Consider the following 17,788-nt stretch of genomic DNA (forward strand, 5'->3'; position numbering starts at 1 on the left):
GGTAAAGGCAAGGTGACGAATTTTATACAGTTCTTACCAAAAAACACAAACCAATGGGGTGTTGTAGCACAGAAATGCCACCAATTCAAAACTAACCATAAACAGCCATACTTTGGACCAAAAGAATTAGTTTCCCTTTCCTTTCCTGACCAGTTACCAATGAAAGCACTCAGGTACAACTCATCACCCAATTGCTTTGTTTAGGCAGTTTGTGGCTTTCCTGCTGTAGATGGCTTACAGGCTCATGTACGTCCAAACACCATAGTCCTTGCCAAGCTAGTCTGATGCTGCATCCCCGTCACCATAAATTACACATCCTGAGTCACTCCTAAACACTGGTTGGTTAGCAATGCACTGCTGTTCTCATCAATGAAGCAAACCGTGCCTCCTCAAACACTATTTAATATTACATTTGCTTTGTCTATATTACAAATAAAGACATAATAATATTCATCAACTTCTGTGCTATAAATCAGTCCACAGCGAGCAGTCTCTGACACGATATATCGACTGAGTTGGTTAAAGGCGTAAGGTGCCAGTGTCTGAGCAAGTAGCCACTATCACCTGGCACACGTACAGAAGTGATTGCTGTTACAATGAGCAGTGCAGGCAATATAATAAAGGTTCAGTTAGTTACTCTACCTTACCAACAAGCCAGCCATGATGTACAACAGCAGCATTGTAAGCAACTTGTCTTCCAGCGCTACTTTGCCTCAAAATAAATAAATGATGGGTTAACCAAGGCCACTGAGCCACAACATTTGTCAGTCATATCTTGGCATCGCAGATGACCTGTGTGTTAACGATATGTCACTGCACATAGTTAACAAAAGCAGTGTCATTTTTGTTAGGTTCCCATATTTCTACGGGTGTCTATTGCCCCAGTTATGTTAAGAAAATTGAATGGCTCTTTTATATGCGGGGAGTAAATCATGTCTGTGTGTTTACTGGGAGTTATTTGAAATCCTGATATAGTCAATTTAAACTGATTAACAAAACGAAAAAGTTCTTCCGTGCAATTACGCAGCATTGGCCCTCATAAAAGGGAATTAAATTACAGTCTGTACATCATATTCATCACTTTGAGCTTTAATATGTTTGTCACATCAGCTCAGGCTCAGTGATATAAATTCTTTTGCATGTAAGTTATCATTTAGCTGGTTTGGCTGCATTTCCCTACGTGATCATGGTTGTCATAATTTCCCAGTTTCTCTGAAATATTGTGTACGGATGTGTCAAAGTTGCCATAAGTTCTCCTATCAAGGTTTTTTTTTAGAAATCCCAACTTTTGCATGCAATTTGAGCGTCTTTTTGTGTGTACGCAAGTTTTATAAATCTGACCCCAGGACAAATTCCACTAGTGTATTGTTTAAAAAAAATATTTAAATAAAAATTTCATTGTATTCTTCCTCTCAAGATTTGCATCTTTGTTTCATAGGTCCTGGGTGAGCCTCTACTGCACAATTTCTAATGGTGAAATGGGATTTTACAAGGACGCCAAAAACACAGCTTCCACTTATAATGGAGAGCCACTTCTTAGCCTTCAAAACTGTGCTTGTGAAGTTGCAAATGCTTACAAAAAGAAGAAGAATGTCTTCAAATTAAAGTGAGTAGTTAACATTGACAACCTTTTAGACATTTTTTGTCTGACATATAGTGTCTCTCACTCAAGAAAGTTATTTTTAATGCTGATTATCTGAGCAGTGAGTTTATTTGCTTGTGAAAACTCTATATAACTTTAGAATAAACGCTAAAAAATAAATTCAGTAATTTATAACAGTTATGTTTTGTAAATAATTCATTTTGCTTTATAATTTTTCATTAAAATTACTTTAGATTTGAATAAATTACCCATCACTATGACTTAGTGCCCTTCAAGATTAGATACCACATCTGATGCTACAAATGAGATTGTTTTATGTATTAAGAGTCCCACACACAATTTTTCAAATAACCCTGTGGTAAATTCCTCTGTGCAACTAGCCGTAACTTAACTTTTCTTTTGTCTTCGGCGGCTTTTTGTTCTTTTCCTTGTCCAGGTGATCCCTCACAGCTTCAGTCTTGTTGAGGTCAAGGCACTGAGGTGAACAAGTTATCCCAAGCTGGTCTGCGGCATATTCGGGGTCATTGTTCTCCTGAAAGAAAATGTTTTTGTAGATAATGATGGACCTAAATCCGATCCTTTTTTTCTCTCATTCAGTTTATTTTGACCAGATCCCCTAAACCAGTGGCTCTCAACCTTTTTTGACCTATAGTTTTATCTATAGTTGTTCAGCGGTGACCCTTTATTAGTATAATTTCTAATGTAAACTAGCCAACATTTTCCCCTGAATGGCACAAATTAATAAATAACAGTAAATATATATTCAATGTTTAAATCCAGTGTCCATACAAAAAGAAATACTGATGGTCATGTCTTTTTCAAACCCACTTAATACTGACCAGGGTCACAGGGAGAGGACTGGAGCCTAGCCCGTCTGGCATGGGGCACAAGGCAGGAACAAACCCTGGATAGGGTGGCTCTCCATTGCAGGGTGAGCACACATAACATAAACATGGCAGGTCCAATTTAGTGTGGTCAATTCACCAAACCTACATGTCTTTGAAATGTGGGAGGAAACACACACGGACACAGGGAGAACATACAAACTCCATGCAGGGAGATCTTAGGATGTGAACCCTGGTCTCCTTACTATGAGGCAGCATTAATATCACTGTGGCACCATGCCGCCCAATACGGACAGTACTCATCAAGGAATAACTTGACAGATCAGACCACAACAAACCCATCACAATGCTTCACAGAAGCTTCAACCTACTTCTAGACATTTCTACATTTTTTATGGATCGAAACTTTCATATTTAGAAAGTCTGTAACACATTCTGCCACTGTTCATCAATACATCCTTTACACTCTTTCGGGATGCTCTGATCTGTTTTTTTTTTTTTTAAGACAGATACAAATCACGGATATCATGTTACTGGATTGGCATATTCTGATACTGATTCCAATTTTTATTTTTCTTTAGCTCTTTAAAAAACCTTTAAGCTAAACTCGTGCATAAGCAGAGATGGAGAAGCCTTATGTTTTATGTTATAGTGTTACCTTTGCTATTTTTATATTTAAACTGTAAAGCACAAGTGTTACCTGTTCATTGTTTATTAACAAAATGAAACTCACTAGGCTTATTGTTTAGTGACCATAAAAATGGCAAAATAAATCAAATTTCCCTAAAATACATACATTTTTAACTAATAAAATACATACAGAAAGTACTTATACATATTGCATATGACATTAATGAAAATGAAATGCTTCTCATAATAACAGACTGTCATAATGTTAAATTTCTTCTGCGATGTACTTATCTGAAACAAAGTTTAATTTTAAAAAGTAATTTTCACCATTTGTCTAACAAAAAATTCTATATGTTATCACACGTTGATTCAGTTAATTGATAATGACAGTTAAACACTTCTTAAATGTAATTAAACATTCACTTATAGGTTTAAATCATTTTTGATCATTAATTGCAACTTTTTTTGCTATTAAAATATTCATTTACTATATTTATATATTTTTTTTCCAGTGTACCAGAAAGACATTCTTAATTGAGATGTAATCATAAATATGGATTAATATTTCAATTCTGAAGTACTTATTTCTAATCAAAACTTAATACTATATGGCGCACACACAAACAAACAACAAATACCATACAATCCATTAAAAAAGCTGCAAATCAATTAAACGTTCCTAAGATGTTTATCAAGAAAATATGAGGCTTAACATGCTTAACAGGTTTTTAAGTAACACAGACACTCTTGGCTGTTAAGCCAACAAATCCTGTTGTTCACTAAGCAGCAATTTCAAATTCTTTTTTCTTTTTCTAATTGAAAATGAAAATCACACAAGCTCACTTACCGTCAAAACTCAGACAATCCATGTTTGTTTTAATTAAAGGACGACATAAAAAGAGTCTGAATTCTTTAAAGTAGCTTTTCTTGCTGTTTGTCTAATTGCAATAGGACAACTTCTCCAATACCTTTTTGTCAGTTTTTTACTCCACTTTTCTTTAATGGAGAGGCTGATATTCCGGTCATCTCTGTCTGTCTGCCTTACTGCTCTCTGTTTACAGGAAGGTCACAGCAGCTCAACCAGGCCTCCTCCATGTTTCACTTTCGGTATGGTGCTCTTTTCTTTGGACATGTCTGTGGACATGGAGCTGATGTGACTTGCCAAAAAGCTCCAGTTTTGTCTCATCTGTCCAAAGGACATTCTCCCAGAGGCTCTGTGTCTTGTCAACATCCATCTTAGCAAATTCCAGTTTGGCTTTTTATTGTTTTTCTTTCAACAGTGGAGTCCTCCGGGGTCTGTCACTCAAATAGTGATGGGTGGTGCAGTGTGGCACTGATGGACCTTGACCTTGGAGTTCAGCTTGTACCTCTTTGAAAGTTGTCCTCGGGTTTATGTCTACCATTCTCACTGTCCTTCTGCCCATTCTGGGGTTGATTTTCTTCTTGTGGCCACATCCAAGGAGGTTGGCTACAGTCCTATTGGACTTAAACTTCTTAATAACATTTGCAACTGCTGTCACAGAAACATCAAACTTCTTGGAGATGGTCTTCTAGCCTTTGCCTTTAACATGCTTGTCTCCTGGCATACAGACAACCACCAAACCTGCAGCAACTAATTATCCAAAGCTCCCTAAGTGAACTCACAGAAAATGGCACATCTCCTGCCTACAGAAAAGACGTAAAACGTGTGCTCACATTTATAATACAGACCGTATAGTTATACCACACTGCCGACTAGAACATCGCATAAAGGGATCATTTTCCTGCAGATCATCCAATGTGGTCTATCTAATTCTCTGCATAAAATGTCCTGACACTGCACTGAGAAACTGGACGAACACTCCACCAGAGAATGAATTTACACAGGCTACACATTAAACGTGGCAACACGGATGTTCCTGTAGTGGCCCACTTCAACAGCCATGGACACTGTGAGAGGGACTTTAAAGTCACAGTGCTTATGGGCAACTTCAGAACACAGCAAGAGAGAGAAGAATGGGAAGTCAGACTCATGCTAAAATTTAACACATTACAACAGGGGTCCTCAAACACAGTCCTGGAGGGCCGCAGTGGCTGCAGGTTTTCGTTCTAACCCAGTTGCTTAATTAGAAAGCAATTCTTGCCAATAATTTAATTTCATGGCTTGTTAGTGCTTTAACTCTTCTATGTCAGGTAATTCTCATATCCTTAGAAAGGGGAAGAAAATCTAGGATATCATCCAAATGATTTGAAGGCTAAAATGGATGAGTAATTCTCAGTATTTCACTTTTTTCTCTTCACTTTCCTTCCAAGTATTTAACTAAACCCCATTGTGCATGATAAATACACACAGAGGTAAATGGTAACAAGCTAAATGGAGAACTGCTGGTCTCTTTTGTCATTTGCATGTTTTTGCTAATTAAGAGAAAAGCCAAGCAAAATGACACCTTTTATTGGCTAACTAAAAAGATTACAATATGCAAGCTTTCGAGGCAACTCAGGCCCCTTCTTCAGGCCAGATGTAATCAATCTTGCCTGAAGAAGGGGCCTGAGTTGCCTTGAAAGCTTGCATATTGTAATCTTTTTAGTTAGCCAATAAAAGGTGTCATCTTGCTTGGCTTTTCTCTACATTCATAATGGCTAACATGGTACAACACCCTAGTACTGCTAATTAAGAGCAATTAAAAACCAAGAATACAGCTGTTTAAGACTAAAATAAGCAATAAGGGTTCAAAATGTTAACAAGTGAGACAACTAAAATGAAGCAGAAGTGTTACTTGAGCAATAAGTGCTTCTTATTAAGCAATTGGGTTAGAGAAAAAACCTGCAGCCACTGCGGCCCTCAGGAACCGTGATTGAGGACCCCTGCATTACAACACGGTATGAATAGAGACAAGAGTTTTATGGCCAGGTATGAGGGTTGTTTGCACCACTGACCCAGACAACCTGACTACAGACCCAAATTGTATGGTAAAACTCTTCAGAAAATTCAAAAGACTTTGTTGGACAGTTATGCTATCCAAAGATCTTGACCATACATTGTTCTCCTCTCTTGCTTAATGAACCTTAGCCTGAAGAGGTCTATTAATTTTTTACATTTAAGATGTCTCACTTACAGATGTTGTTACTTGTCCTGGTGTGTATATAAACACTGGGAACTCCAGTTTCTGTATTACATCTTTGCCTGAAGAAGGGGCCTGAGTTTCCTCGAAAGCTTGCATATTGTAATCTTTTTAGTTAACTAATAAAAGGTGTCATTTTGCTTGACTTCTCACTAAATTCATAATGGCTAACACGGTACAACACCCTCGGACCACACCATATTTTATATAACGCACTTTAGTGGAAGTAGTGCTATGCCCTCTAGTGGTTAAGATGTCTAACTTTAAGTCACAAGGTTACATTCACACTCTAATTACTGTATGACCCTTCCTTCCTTCTTTCCTCTTTGGCATTACAGTCCTTGTAGGCCGTAAGCGCCTCCCTCGCCACTTTGCTCCATATTGACTGTAGCTAAACTCCTGAAGAAGGGGCCTGAGTTGCCTCAAAAGCTTGCATATTGTAATCTTTTTAGTTAGCCAATAAAAGGTGTCATTTTGCTTGACTTCTTACTACATTCACAATGGCTAACACGGTACAACACCCTCATACTACATGTTTGTCTGTAATTTTCTTTCTCATCTCCTCAGATGATTCTCTCTTCTTTGCTTTCTCTGGGACACCAAACAGCAGAGTGATGACTTTTCTCCATTTAAATTGGCTAAATGACTGATTGCACGATTGTTAAAGTGTGAAACTAATTCAAGAAAACAGCTAGTTTGAAAAATAACTCAAATCCCAATTATTTATGATCTTTTCTAGGGGTACCAACAAATGTGTCCAGTCCATTTTAGAATGCCTTTGTAGAATTAGCAACACTTCATCTCTTTTCACACTTGCTTTGCTTTACTTGGTGACATCCCAAAGGCATGCAGGTACACAAGGGGACGGTTGCTCCTAACTTAAATCATTTTTCAGGGGGCATGCAGCACTTTTTCAATGAGCTCTGATGGTATCAACAATATGTCTGTTAAAATGTGTCGGTTTAGCCATTTCCAAATCTTTTCATGAGGTACCCCATAATTTGTGGTTACCATCCAGTGCTCCCACTTATTTGTTAAACTGCATCATTTGCCCAGTTTGGCTTACCTCTAACTCATTAATGTGAGTCAAATGTGCTGCTTAGGGAATTTAATAGATACTTAAAATGGTGGGGTGCCTCACGGAGAGGTGTGGGAACCAACCCTAATGTTGACTTAGCCATCCCACAAGGTAACAATTTATTTCTGGAATGCTTTACATTTTATGTTTATATTTATCTGCTTAGACACTTTTATCCAAAGCGACTTACAAAAGAGGTCAACATAATCCAGTAAACACCAGGAGACTACTGTACTTGGGAACAAGTACTGCAGGGCAAGGTTACAAGATTGATCATCACAAGTAAAGACCTCAGACAGAATGCTAGTGGGTTGTAATTCCTGGGTTACAAAAATCTAACAGCTGATATCAGTTAGAAAAAATTCACCAAAGAGAATTCAGATGCTTGTTAAGCCCAATGAGCAAGTCAGAATTCTGAATGGATGTGGGTAACTTGCTCTACCAGCTATGAGCTACGTGTGAAAAGAATCTGACATTTGAGATTGAGATTTGATGGCATTTAAAGTTTGCATCGCCAGACACCATTCATCAGCAGAACTCACTGAGAACTCAGGAAGGACCATAAGACCCCAGGATTGTCTCCATATATGTAGTGTGGCCTGTATGGGGCGCTCCAGCTCCCTAAACCTGACACAAACAGACACAGGCACAAGTTCAGCAACACACACACAAGCTTTGTATTGTTTTGTGGGAAACTCTTTCCTAATCGTTTCCCGCAATTCAGCCACAGTCACAAGCACAATAATAAGAAAGCACACAGCACGTTGTCTTCGCCTTCTTTCTCTCTTTGCCTCTGTCCACCTCCACTCCTCCTCCAGCAAGCTTTGGCTCCTGGAATGAAGGCAGTGAGCTTCTGTTATTCTGCACCCGAGAGTACCCCCGGTGGCCCGTTAGCATGGTCCGGAAGTACTTCAGGGTGCATCCGTGGAACCCAGAAGGGCTGAGTAGTAGGACTCCGTCTCTCATGAAGCTTTGAGGCAAACCGTGGCACTGCAACAACCCAGGGGTACTGCCATCTGTCGTCCCGAGAGAGGTAATGTCTTTTGCCAAGTCCCTAGCCCAGTCCTTCCGTTACAGAGGCATCCCAGCCTGGTAAGGACCCCGGCTGTCTGCCACAGTAGGTACTGACCCACTAACTACTCTGTAGGCAAACATCAAGGATTTGAACTTAAGATGTGTTTTTTACAGGAAATCAATGTAGCGATCTGACAAGAGGAGTGACATGTACCCACTTGGACTGGCTGAACACCAAACGTGCCACTGCCTTTTCGATCAAACAAAAAAAATGATTACTTTTTATTGTGTCAATGTTTGTGTTTATTCTATTGTTATTTATGGTTTTCACAAGCAAATTAGGGCCTTTCTGACCAGATATCTAGCATTTAAAGTAACTGAATTGGCTGGCCTAAGAGCAGAACTGTAATACGGCTTACATTTACCTTTTCAGTTGACCGCTTTGTTGTAAATGACTTATACATCACAATGCTGTATTTTTTTAGTCACCTTTTCAGCCAGTGGACGTAGAAACATGAGAAATTTGACAAACGAGAGGAGACTATTCAGTCCGTCAAGTTTGCATGTTTAGCTAATGTCCCTGCATCTCATCCAGGTACTTCTTGAGGGTTGTCAAGGTTTCTGCTTCAACTCTGTGGCTTGGTGTTTTGTTTCAGATTCCCACTAGCTCTTTGAGCGAATAAGTGCCCCCTGGCTTCGGTCCTAAACTCCCTTCCCTTTAATCTCCACTTGTGTCCATGAGAACGTGAGTCACCATTAAGTTGAAAGAGTTCTGCTGGAGCAGAATGAAACAGCAAACATTTGTGTTACTTTCCAATTCCTTAGTTACCAGGAGAAACGCTTTATTTATGTTCTTACTGAACAGTGGTCTTTAGGTCTCCAGCATTATTACTTTTATTCTATCACAGCTGTCACATATCCCTGTAGGGGTGGCCATTCATCTGTCATTTGAATCTGTTTTATCAATTATGGAGTCACTAGGATATAGAATGTTGATGGGATCCAGGTGTATTGGCACGTGTGCCAAGCACTCATGCCCACTCACTCATGATATGGCTAACTAGACTCCCCTCTTTCTATCACTCTGTTGTTCCTCCTACTTCTGGCTACCTATCTGTGCCTAAGAGTTCTGGCTGTGGTCTTTTGGAGAGGTTATGCTTCTCGGCATATCCCACCCTTCTGAACTGGACCTGATGAGTACTTACTAGCAAAGTTTTTAAGAAATTTCCCAATGTAACTGCTCCTGGGTGGAGTTTATATTTTTAAATTATAAATGATATGGTTGCTTTTCCTGCAGTGGGTTGGCACCCTGCCCGGGATTGATTCCTGCCTTGTGCCCTGTGTTGGCTGGGATTGGCTCCAGCAGACCTCCGTGACCCTGTGTTCGGATTCAGCGGGTTGGAAGATGGATGGATGGATGGTTACTTTTCTTAAATGTGAAATGTGTACATTCTTTTTATTAATCTGCTTTTTTTTTTCTCTAGAACAAAAGAAGGTAGTGAATTCCTATTCCATGCAAAAGATGAGGTGAGTTTCTGTAACTCTTCACCCAGCTGCTTGAATCTCCTGAAGCTGCATACATTTTAGCATTAATAATCACAATATTCATTGCACGGCCTGTCATGTCAGACCAAGTCCATTTAACAGCAAAATGGTGCCAATACCAATAGACAAACTGAATTAAAATGCCAGAGTTGAGGCTCGTCATCATGCTGTGGCCTTCTTCGGTCTTTAAGCTCATTTGAATGTATTGACTAGTTCACTGCATTGCATCGTTCAGTTGTTTTCAGAATGCCTTGTTTTTATAATTTATAACATTCCTCACTGCAGGTCTTACAGGAATTCTCTGCCCAAAACATTTTTTATGTGTTATTTAACATGTATTTTGTAGTTATGGCCAAGAAAAAAAATGTCATCTCACGTTTTCATGCAGAACCAAAGAACAAAGTTTATGATATAATAAAACCCAGTAATGACTGGTATTGTACAACAGTAAACGATGTGAAATACACTCACTTCTCGCTTTACTAATGTTACATATTTCACTTGTCAGTTATCCAGTCGTAAGTCCAAAACACGTGTATTTTGCTAAAATGTTATTAACTGGCCATGGCACCTGTCAAAGGCAGTGTAACCACAAGAGGGCACCACTGAGCCCCAAACCACTGACACAGTAATACTAAACATAATTTCAAGTTGAAATAAATGATTACTGTTTGACCAAACACCTTCTTTTCTAGAATACCAGTAAAATACAGCATTCACAATTCTCTCCTTCCTCCTCCAAGAGTGTTGTCTACTGTCTCACAACTCTAACTCAATTTATGTGAGGCATTCAGCTCTCTTATAAACTAGACCCATGAACTGCTTCTGGTCTCATGACCAGGTTGTCCAGAGCACTTCTGGGTCGTGTAGAAAACAGGGAAGTCCTCCCCTGGCAGCACCCCCTGACATTATGCAAAGACCCCAACAGGGCTGTGTTTCTAGACTGCAACTCCCATGCCATCCTGCAGGTGTCTTAATCTGGTCCAGACTTGAGGAATACTGCCACCTGTCATGTGGGGGAATGAACTGCCCCCATTAAGCCCATTCACCCACTCCATCCATTATAGACTCCTGGCCGTGTATGAAGGACGCCTGGCCTTCCTCCCTGGAACCTTGTACAACAGGTAATAGAATAATTTGCTATCTCTTACCCTACCTTCAGTACTTATCCTCTGTAATTGCGACTGTGAACATCTTTTCACCGGTGCTCCCTCTCTCGAGTTCTTTCCCATAAAGCCTGCTTCTCAGGCTCTGTCATTATTTTTGAGGCACCTTTATCGCCTCCTATCTGGTTTTATACTTGCCCATCTTTGAAGGGGACTCTCTCAGCATGCCTCATACACCTTTACTTCTCCTCTTGTATTTCACACTCGCCCTTCCTCATTTGTCACACCACCAAAGCCAAACTGACCAATCAGATTGCTCAGAAGGACTGGATACACACAGACCATAGTGTTTTATTATATAGTAGATCGGTTATTTCTTGAAAATTCAGCATACATTGTAAACAGGAAAATGCAATCCCATAATACTGTGCTTTTTTCAGTATTAATATTTTAGCAAAAATTACATGCAAACGCGTAATTGTGCGTTTGCACATTTTGAGCATACAACTGAATAACGGACATTTGGATTATACAACACAAGTAACTTGACAATATTTTCTTTTTTTTCCCCATGGAAATGCTGGTCACTGTTGGGTTCTATCATATCATAAAATGTTTCCTCTCATTCTGCATAAAGACACTGGATTTAAATTTTTCCTTAACCATCTCTAAAAACTATGTACTGTAACTAAAATATCAAAAAATATCATTTTTGAGAGGAGTCTTATTTTAAGAAGCTAATTCAGTGTTCATAAACATGCAAAAAAACTTCTTGATGTTTAAATATTTACATGGAATAATTTTGAATGATCCTTTCAAAACATCTTTGGCCTTATTTTTAAGGAGTGTACTGGTTTGCTTGTGTCATTTCATTGTGAAAAGGCATTCTTGTTGCCAAAAATATGAAAGAAATGTGAGAGTTGTGCTTGGTTACTTTTGTTAGCAGACAAATGGCTTAGCCTGCTTTTCTTCACACATCTCTTCATTCATTTTGTTAGCTCTGTTAAAGCTGTCTGAGACAATGAGCCATCACAGGCCGTACACCCACCCAAATCTGAACCTAATTTAATCTGACAGGAAGAAGTTGGAATACCAAGTGAAAACCCAAGTGCACATGAGGAGAATGTGCTAACTCCACATAGACAATGACCCGGCGGCGCCACTGTGATGCCTTCATTTAGATGATAGATAGATAGATAGATAGATAGATAGATAGATAGATAGATAGATAGATAGATAGATAGATAGATAGATAGATAGATAGATAGATACTTTATTATCTATCTATCTATCTATCTATCTATCTATCTATCTATCTATCTATCTATCTATCTATCTGATAGATAGATAGATAGATAGATAGATAGATAGATAGATAGATAGATAGATAGATAGATACTTTATTATCTATCTATCTATCTATCTATCTATCTATCTATCTATCTAATTCCCCAAGGGGAAATTCACATACTCCAGCAGCAGCATACTGATAAAAACAATATTAATTAGTGATAACAACACAGTGCAAGGTGGAGAGTGCGAGTCAGGTATAACAGACAGTAACTTTGTATAATGTTAACGTTTACCCCCCCCCGAGTGGAACTGAAGAGTCACATAGTGTGGAGGAGGAATGATCTCCTCAGTCTGTCAGTGGAGCAGGATGGTGACAGCAGTCTGTCGCTGAAGCTGCTCCTCTGTCTGGAGATGACACTATTTAGTGGATGCAGTGGATTCTCCATGATTGATAGGAGCCTGCTGAGCGCCCGTCGCTCTGCCACGGATGATGTCAAACTGTCCAGCTCCGTGCCTACAATAGAGCCTCCCTTCCTCACCAGTTTGTCCAGGCATGAGGCGTCCCTCTTCTTTATGCTGCCTCCCCAGCACACCACCGCGTAGAAGAGGGCGCTCGCTACAACCGTCTGATAGAACATCTGTAGCATCTTATTGCAGATGTTGAAGGACGCCAGCCTTCTAAGGAAGTATAGTCAGCTCTGTCCTCTCTTGCACAGAGTATCAGTATTGGCAGTCCAGTCCAATTTATCATCCAGCTGCACTCCCAAGTATTTATAGGTCTGCACCCTCTGCACACAGTCACCTCTGATGATCACGGGGTCCATGAGGGGCCTGGTCCTCCTACAATCCACCACCAGCTCCTTGGTTTTGCTGGTGTAAGTGGTTTGAGTCGCACCATTTAACAAAGTCCTTGATGAGGTTCCTAAACTCCACCTCCTGCCCACTCCTGCTGCAGCCCACAATAGCAGTGTCATCAGCGAACTTTTGCACGTGGCAGGACGCCGAGTTATATTGGAAGTCCGATGTCTATAGGCCGAACAGGACCGGAGAAAGTACAGTCCCCTGTGGCGCTCCTGTGCTGCTGACCACAATGTCAGACCTGCAGTTCCTGAGACAAACATATGGAGGTCTGTCTTTAAGATAGTCCACGATCCATGCCAACAGGTATGAATCTACTCCCATCTCTGTCAGCTTGTCCCTAAGGAGCCGAGGTTGGATGGTGTTGAAGGCGCTAGAGAAGTCCAGAAAAAATTAAGCAGCAAAGACATTAGACAAACAAGCTGATATCATTAAGTCCATCATCTATTATTATTATTATTTTTAGCTCTCTAAGATGACAAATAAAAACTAGAATATATACATTTCCTTGAAGGCAGTTCTTCTGTCAAATGTCTGTAGCAATTACAGATGTCTGTATATCAGTAAAACTCAATCTTAAATTTATTACATTTCATTAGGCAGAAAACTGCTCACTGGTATATTGCAAATTTTGTGGGCTCCTTCACCATAACAGAGGTTGAGCCCCCACCCTGAAACTAAAAAAAACTTTTTCGAGGTACCTTTCTCACCTTCTGTTCGGTATTACATGTGACATCATTGAAGGTGACTCTTTCAGTGGGCCTCATATGCCTTTACTCCTTCTTGTGCATCTGACACTCGCACTTCCTCTTTTCTCGTGTCACGGAACCAACTGACTAATCACACCAAAGCCAGATTGACTAATCAGATTACTCTGAGGGATGGGAAACACTGACCTTAGTGTTTTATTATATAATAGATTTTTTTAAAAATTAACAAGAAATGGTCATTCATTCCAACAAAGCTTTCCAATCTTATCCACCTGATTTCTCCAAAATAACATCAAGTTGAGATCTAAAGGCCACTAAACTCCTACTCTTTCACTACTTGGTAGTTTATTCCACATGTCTATGGTTCTAAAAACTTTCCAATGTTTGTACAGTATAGAATTTACACTGAGCAAGTTTCTTACTGTCTCCCTGTGCGCTTGCTGAACTCATTTTAAAGCAAGAACCTTGATTCCTTTCAGCATTGTTAAATACTTAAGCCAAGTCACCTCTTAATCTCTGCTTAAACAGAAGAGGTTAAACTCTTTCCATCTTTCTCCATAGCTCATACCTATCAATTCTGGAGCTCCTGTTTATACCTGTCAAATAAACAAAAGACGATTAAGAGGTGACATGACTGAAGTGTTTAACATTATGAAAGGAATTGGTCCAGTGGATCGAGACTGTTATTTTAAAATGAGTTCATCAAGAACACGGGAACACAGTCAGAAACTTGTTAAGGGTAAATTTCACACAAACATTAGGAAGTTTTTCTTTACACAAAGAATGATAGACACTTGGAATAAGCGACCAAGTAGTGTGGTAGATGGTAGGACTTTAGACTTTCAAAACTCGACTTGATGTTTTTGTTAGAAGAATTAAGTGGAAAGGACTGGCGAGCTTTGTTGGGCTGAGTGGCCTGTTCTTGATTAGATTGTTCTAATGTTCATTCTCACCACTATTCCTTGGTCTTTTTCTATTGAAGTAATGTCTTTTTATTTAAAACCACTAAATGGTATATAAGCTTTATTCGCCATACGACTCTTTGAGTCCTTTATACCATCAAAAACAGGGTTGCACTCGCGGGGCCAGAAGTGATTCTCAAAGAAGAACACACGTCTGAGGACAACTCGCTAAAACGTTTGTATGAACAGTTGTGAACTTCACCGCTGAAAAGGCCCTGCCCACAGGGTTTCTTCCTAAAAACCCACCCCAGTTTCCTACATTCCATGCACTTTAAACATTTGGGGTTGTCGGTATCCCAATTCTACTCAAGTATTACAAAAATATGCAAAATAAATATAGAAAGAAGAGGAGAGGGAAAAAGAAACTAAAGAAAATACTTGAAAATGAGAGAAAGGTACAATTGCTGTTATCCATTCAGAAGCTCAGTAGCACAAGGTACCTGAAGTTTAATACTTAATTTGTACATTTTAATGAGCATGACATATTGGTATTTGCAATTAGACCATAATGTTAACTTACTTTGGTTATTCGTTTAGACCACGGGTGTCGAACTCCAGTCCTGGAGGGCCACAGTGGCTGCAGGTTTTCATTCTAACCATCTTCTTCATTAGTGAGCCGTTTTTGCTGCTAATTAACTTCTTCTGCTTTAGTTTTAATTAACTTGACTCGGGCCCCTTAGTTGTTTCTTTTTCCTTAATTAGCAGCCAAACAATAATGAGATGCAAAACAGGTCACCTCATGACCAGCTTACCTGTGCCCATCACATAGTATCTAAAAATAAAGAAAGGTGATGGTCTCGGTAAGGTTGATTGCTCCGGTCACCAAAACATTTTGACAATGTTCTTAGAAAAATCAACAGTTTTGGAAATGTCTGCTGTGGCAGAATGAGAGCAGCAACAAGCCATTGAATTAAATAACGGGTTTAATTAACAGCAAGAATCAGCTTCTCGTTAAAAGATTAGTTGGAGTGAAATTGGTTTAGCTGGTCATCTGTTAGCTCGTTTCACATTTCATTTCATTCCGGCTACCATTTAATGAAGAAAGGAATAAATTCAGGGGACTGAATCTTTAAAATCAGGGCTATTAAAATGAAGGAAAAAGAAGTTAATTAGCAGTGAAAACTGGTCACTGATTAGGAACAGGGTCTGAATGAAAACCTGCAGCCACTGCAGCCCTCCAGGCCCGGAGTTCGACACCACGTACAGTCAGAAGGTGGATGCTGTTCATTATCGACTCTCTTAATGGCAGTACTTTTCACTTCCATGTAACAAGGTGTGACACACCGTTTCTTTCAAATATAGAATTCATATTTTCACAAACATAGCTGCCATTTCCTTCAACCTTACATTGACCCTAATACTACCGTCATGACCATGAACATCAAAGAGCTTGTGTAGCACCTATGATATCGTTCACTTTCAGCACTAGCCCATTAATGTCTTTGCATTCTACAGGAAGGTTTTCCACTTGCAGTAGGTTATGTTTATCTTTAACAATGCAATACATTCTCTGCGCACATGACACACATTTACATGCTTTATACAGATCTTTTTAGGAGACTATCGGCTGTAGACAGTTCAGACTGTGTCATACGGTATTCACAAGAGCAACATTGCTCTTTGCTGTTCCAACTCACCGCCCTGAATTTGAGCACCACCTTCACGAGGCATTGGATTGGTTCAGAAATGTGACACTCAGTGAGGCATCTAATTGTTCCCGCCCACTTTCAAGCAGAATTTTCTCATGGTCGTCTCTAGACATATGTGTTATATGTCTGGTTCTGCGGGACTAGGGTTTTACAAGCCACAAGTTACAGATGTAAGAGAACATCTCTGATGAGGTTTCAGAGTTTTGAAAGAACGTTGATTTTTGAAGGATAACGGCAAACTATATTGAACTTTAATTTCTTTATAGCTGTACAATTTCTCTTATTTACAGGAGGAGCTTAAGAAATGGATTGAGACGATATCAATGGCCATTTCAGAACATGAAGAAATTGCAAAATGGGCACAGAGCCTGCCTACTACCTCTTCAACAGATGAAGGCAACACACAGAGAGCGGGAGAACGACGCATGAGTGTTTCTGCGAAAAAGAAATGAAAAGGCAGACGTTGAGAGATAGAGAATGATGGGATACCAGCCCTTCTGTAAAGTCTTCCCCATCCAGGAACATGGATTGTGGGTGCCACGAGCTTCTCGCCTCCATGCGTGTCTCTCATTCTTTGTCTCTCTAGAAGCAGAGCCTACATAAGCTTCCAGCAAAACCCTGGGGGGGATAAAGACACTGTAGTTTTGTATAACCCTGGCTAAACTATAATGAAGGAAAGAGAGTGAAGAATTGTGGTTAGGCTGGCAGAAATCCTGGGTACAGAAAATGCGTATTTGAGCAAATAATGCAAAAATGAGTTGTTATAAAGATGAACCTTGTTTTAATTTAGGGGGCATCAGTTCTGAAAAAGTAGGAAGCTGGTTCTTCAGTGCAAAAGCTCCTTGTTTGATTCATGTTTGTGAATGTTGACCCTTGTAATGGTATCATTTTGCTCATTCTGTTTATTATTTGGTTTGTTGTTTAACTGTGGGTAAAGAAACCTTAAAAGAATCGAAAGGTTTCAGGAGGTGCACGCGAGTGCAATGAGATCACTTCAGCTGTTTACAAGTCAACCAGCACAAGCCTTTGGTCACATATTATTTTCTTATCATTCATATGTCAGAGAGAATGAAAGCACTGTTTTAACTTACACAGTGTTTACTTAATGACTTCACGCTGTCTTGAAAGCAGCACAAAATGTGAAAAATATGGGTCATGAGGGTCCTTCCTAAGTATGCAGGCACAACAGTAACAAAAGTGATGGTCAGCAAGATTATCGGTGAAAGATGTGCGATTCACGATTCATTCTTTCACTTCTTCATTTTCTAAACATTTTTTCCAGTGCAGAGGACAAGAGTCAGTCCTGCTATCTAAACCTGAATGGGATACGAGGCCATCGCCAGGTTCTCTCCCGCACAGCCAGCCATTTTGGATTCTCCAGTCTACATAAACTG

The 17,788-nt window shown here is 39.6% G+C and overlaps 1 protein-coding gene across 1 annotated transcript in view; it reads left to right on the forward strand.

The window, feature by feature from the left end:
• LOC114647794 (spectrin beta chain, non-erythrocytic 4-like) overlaps window positions 1-16,846 on the forward strand; it is a 432,215-nt gene extending 415,369 nt beyond the window's left edge. The window contains exons 35-37 of the mRNA XM_028796437.2: window positions 1,439-1,606; window positions 9,756-9,798; window positions 16,685-16,846. Of these exons, the coding sequence (XP_028652270.1) occupies window positions 1,439-1,606; window positions 9,756-9,798; window positions 16,685-16,846 (373 nt within the window). The remainder of the gene's footprint in view (window positions 1-1,438; window positions 1,607-9,755; window positions 9,799-16,684) is intronic.
• The last annotated feature ends 942 nt before the right edge of the window (window positions 16,847-17,788 follow it).

Source organism: Erpetoichthys calabaricus, chromosome 1 (genome assembly GCF_900747795.2).
Source record: "Erpetoichthys calabaricus chromosome 1, fErpCal1.3, whole genome shotgun sequence".
Classification (NCBI taxonomy): domain Eukaryota; kingdom Metazoa; phylum Chordata; class Cladistia; order Polypteriformes; family Polypteridae; genus Erpetoichthys; species Erpetoichthys calabaricus.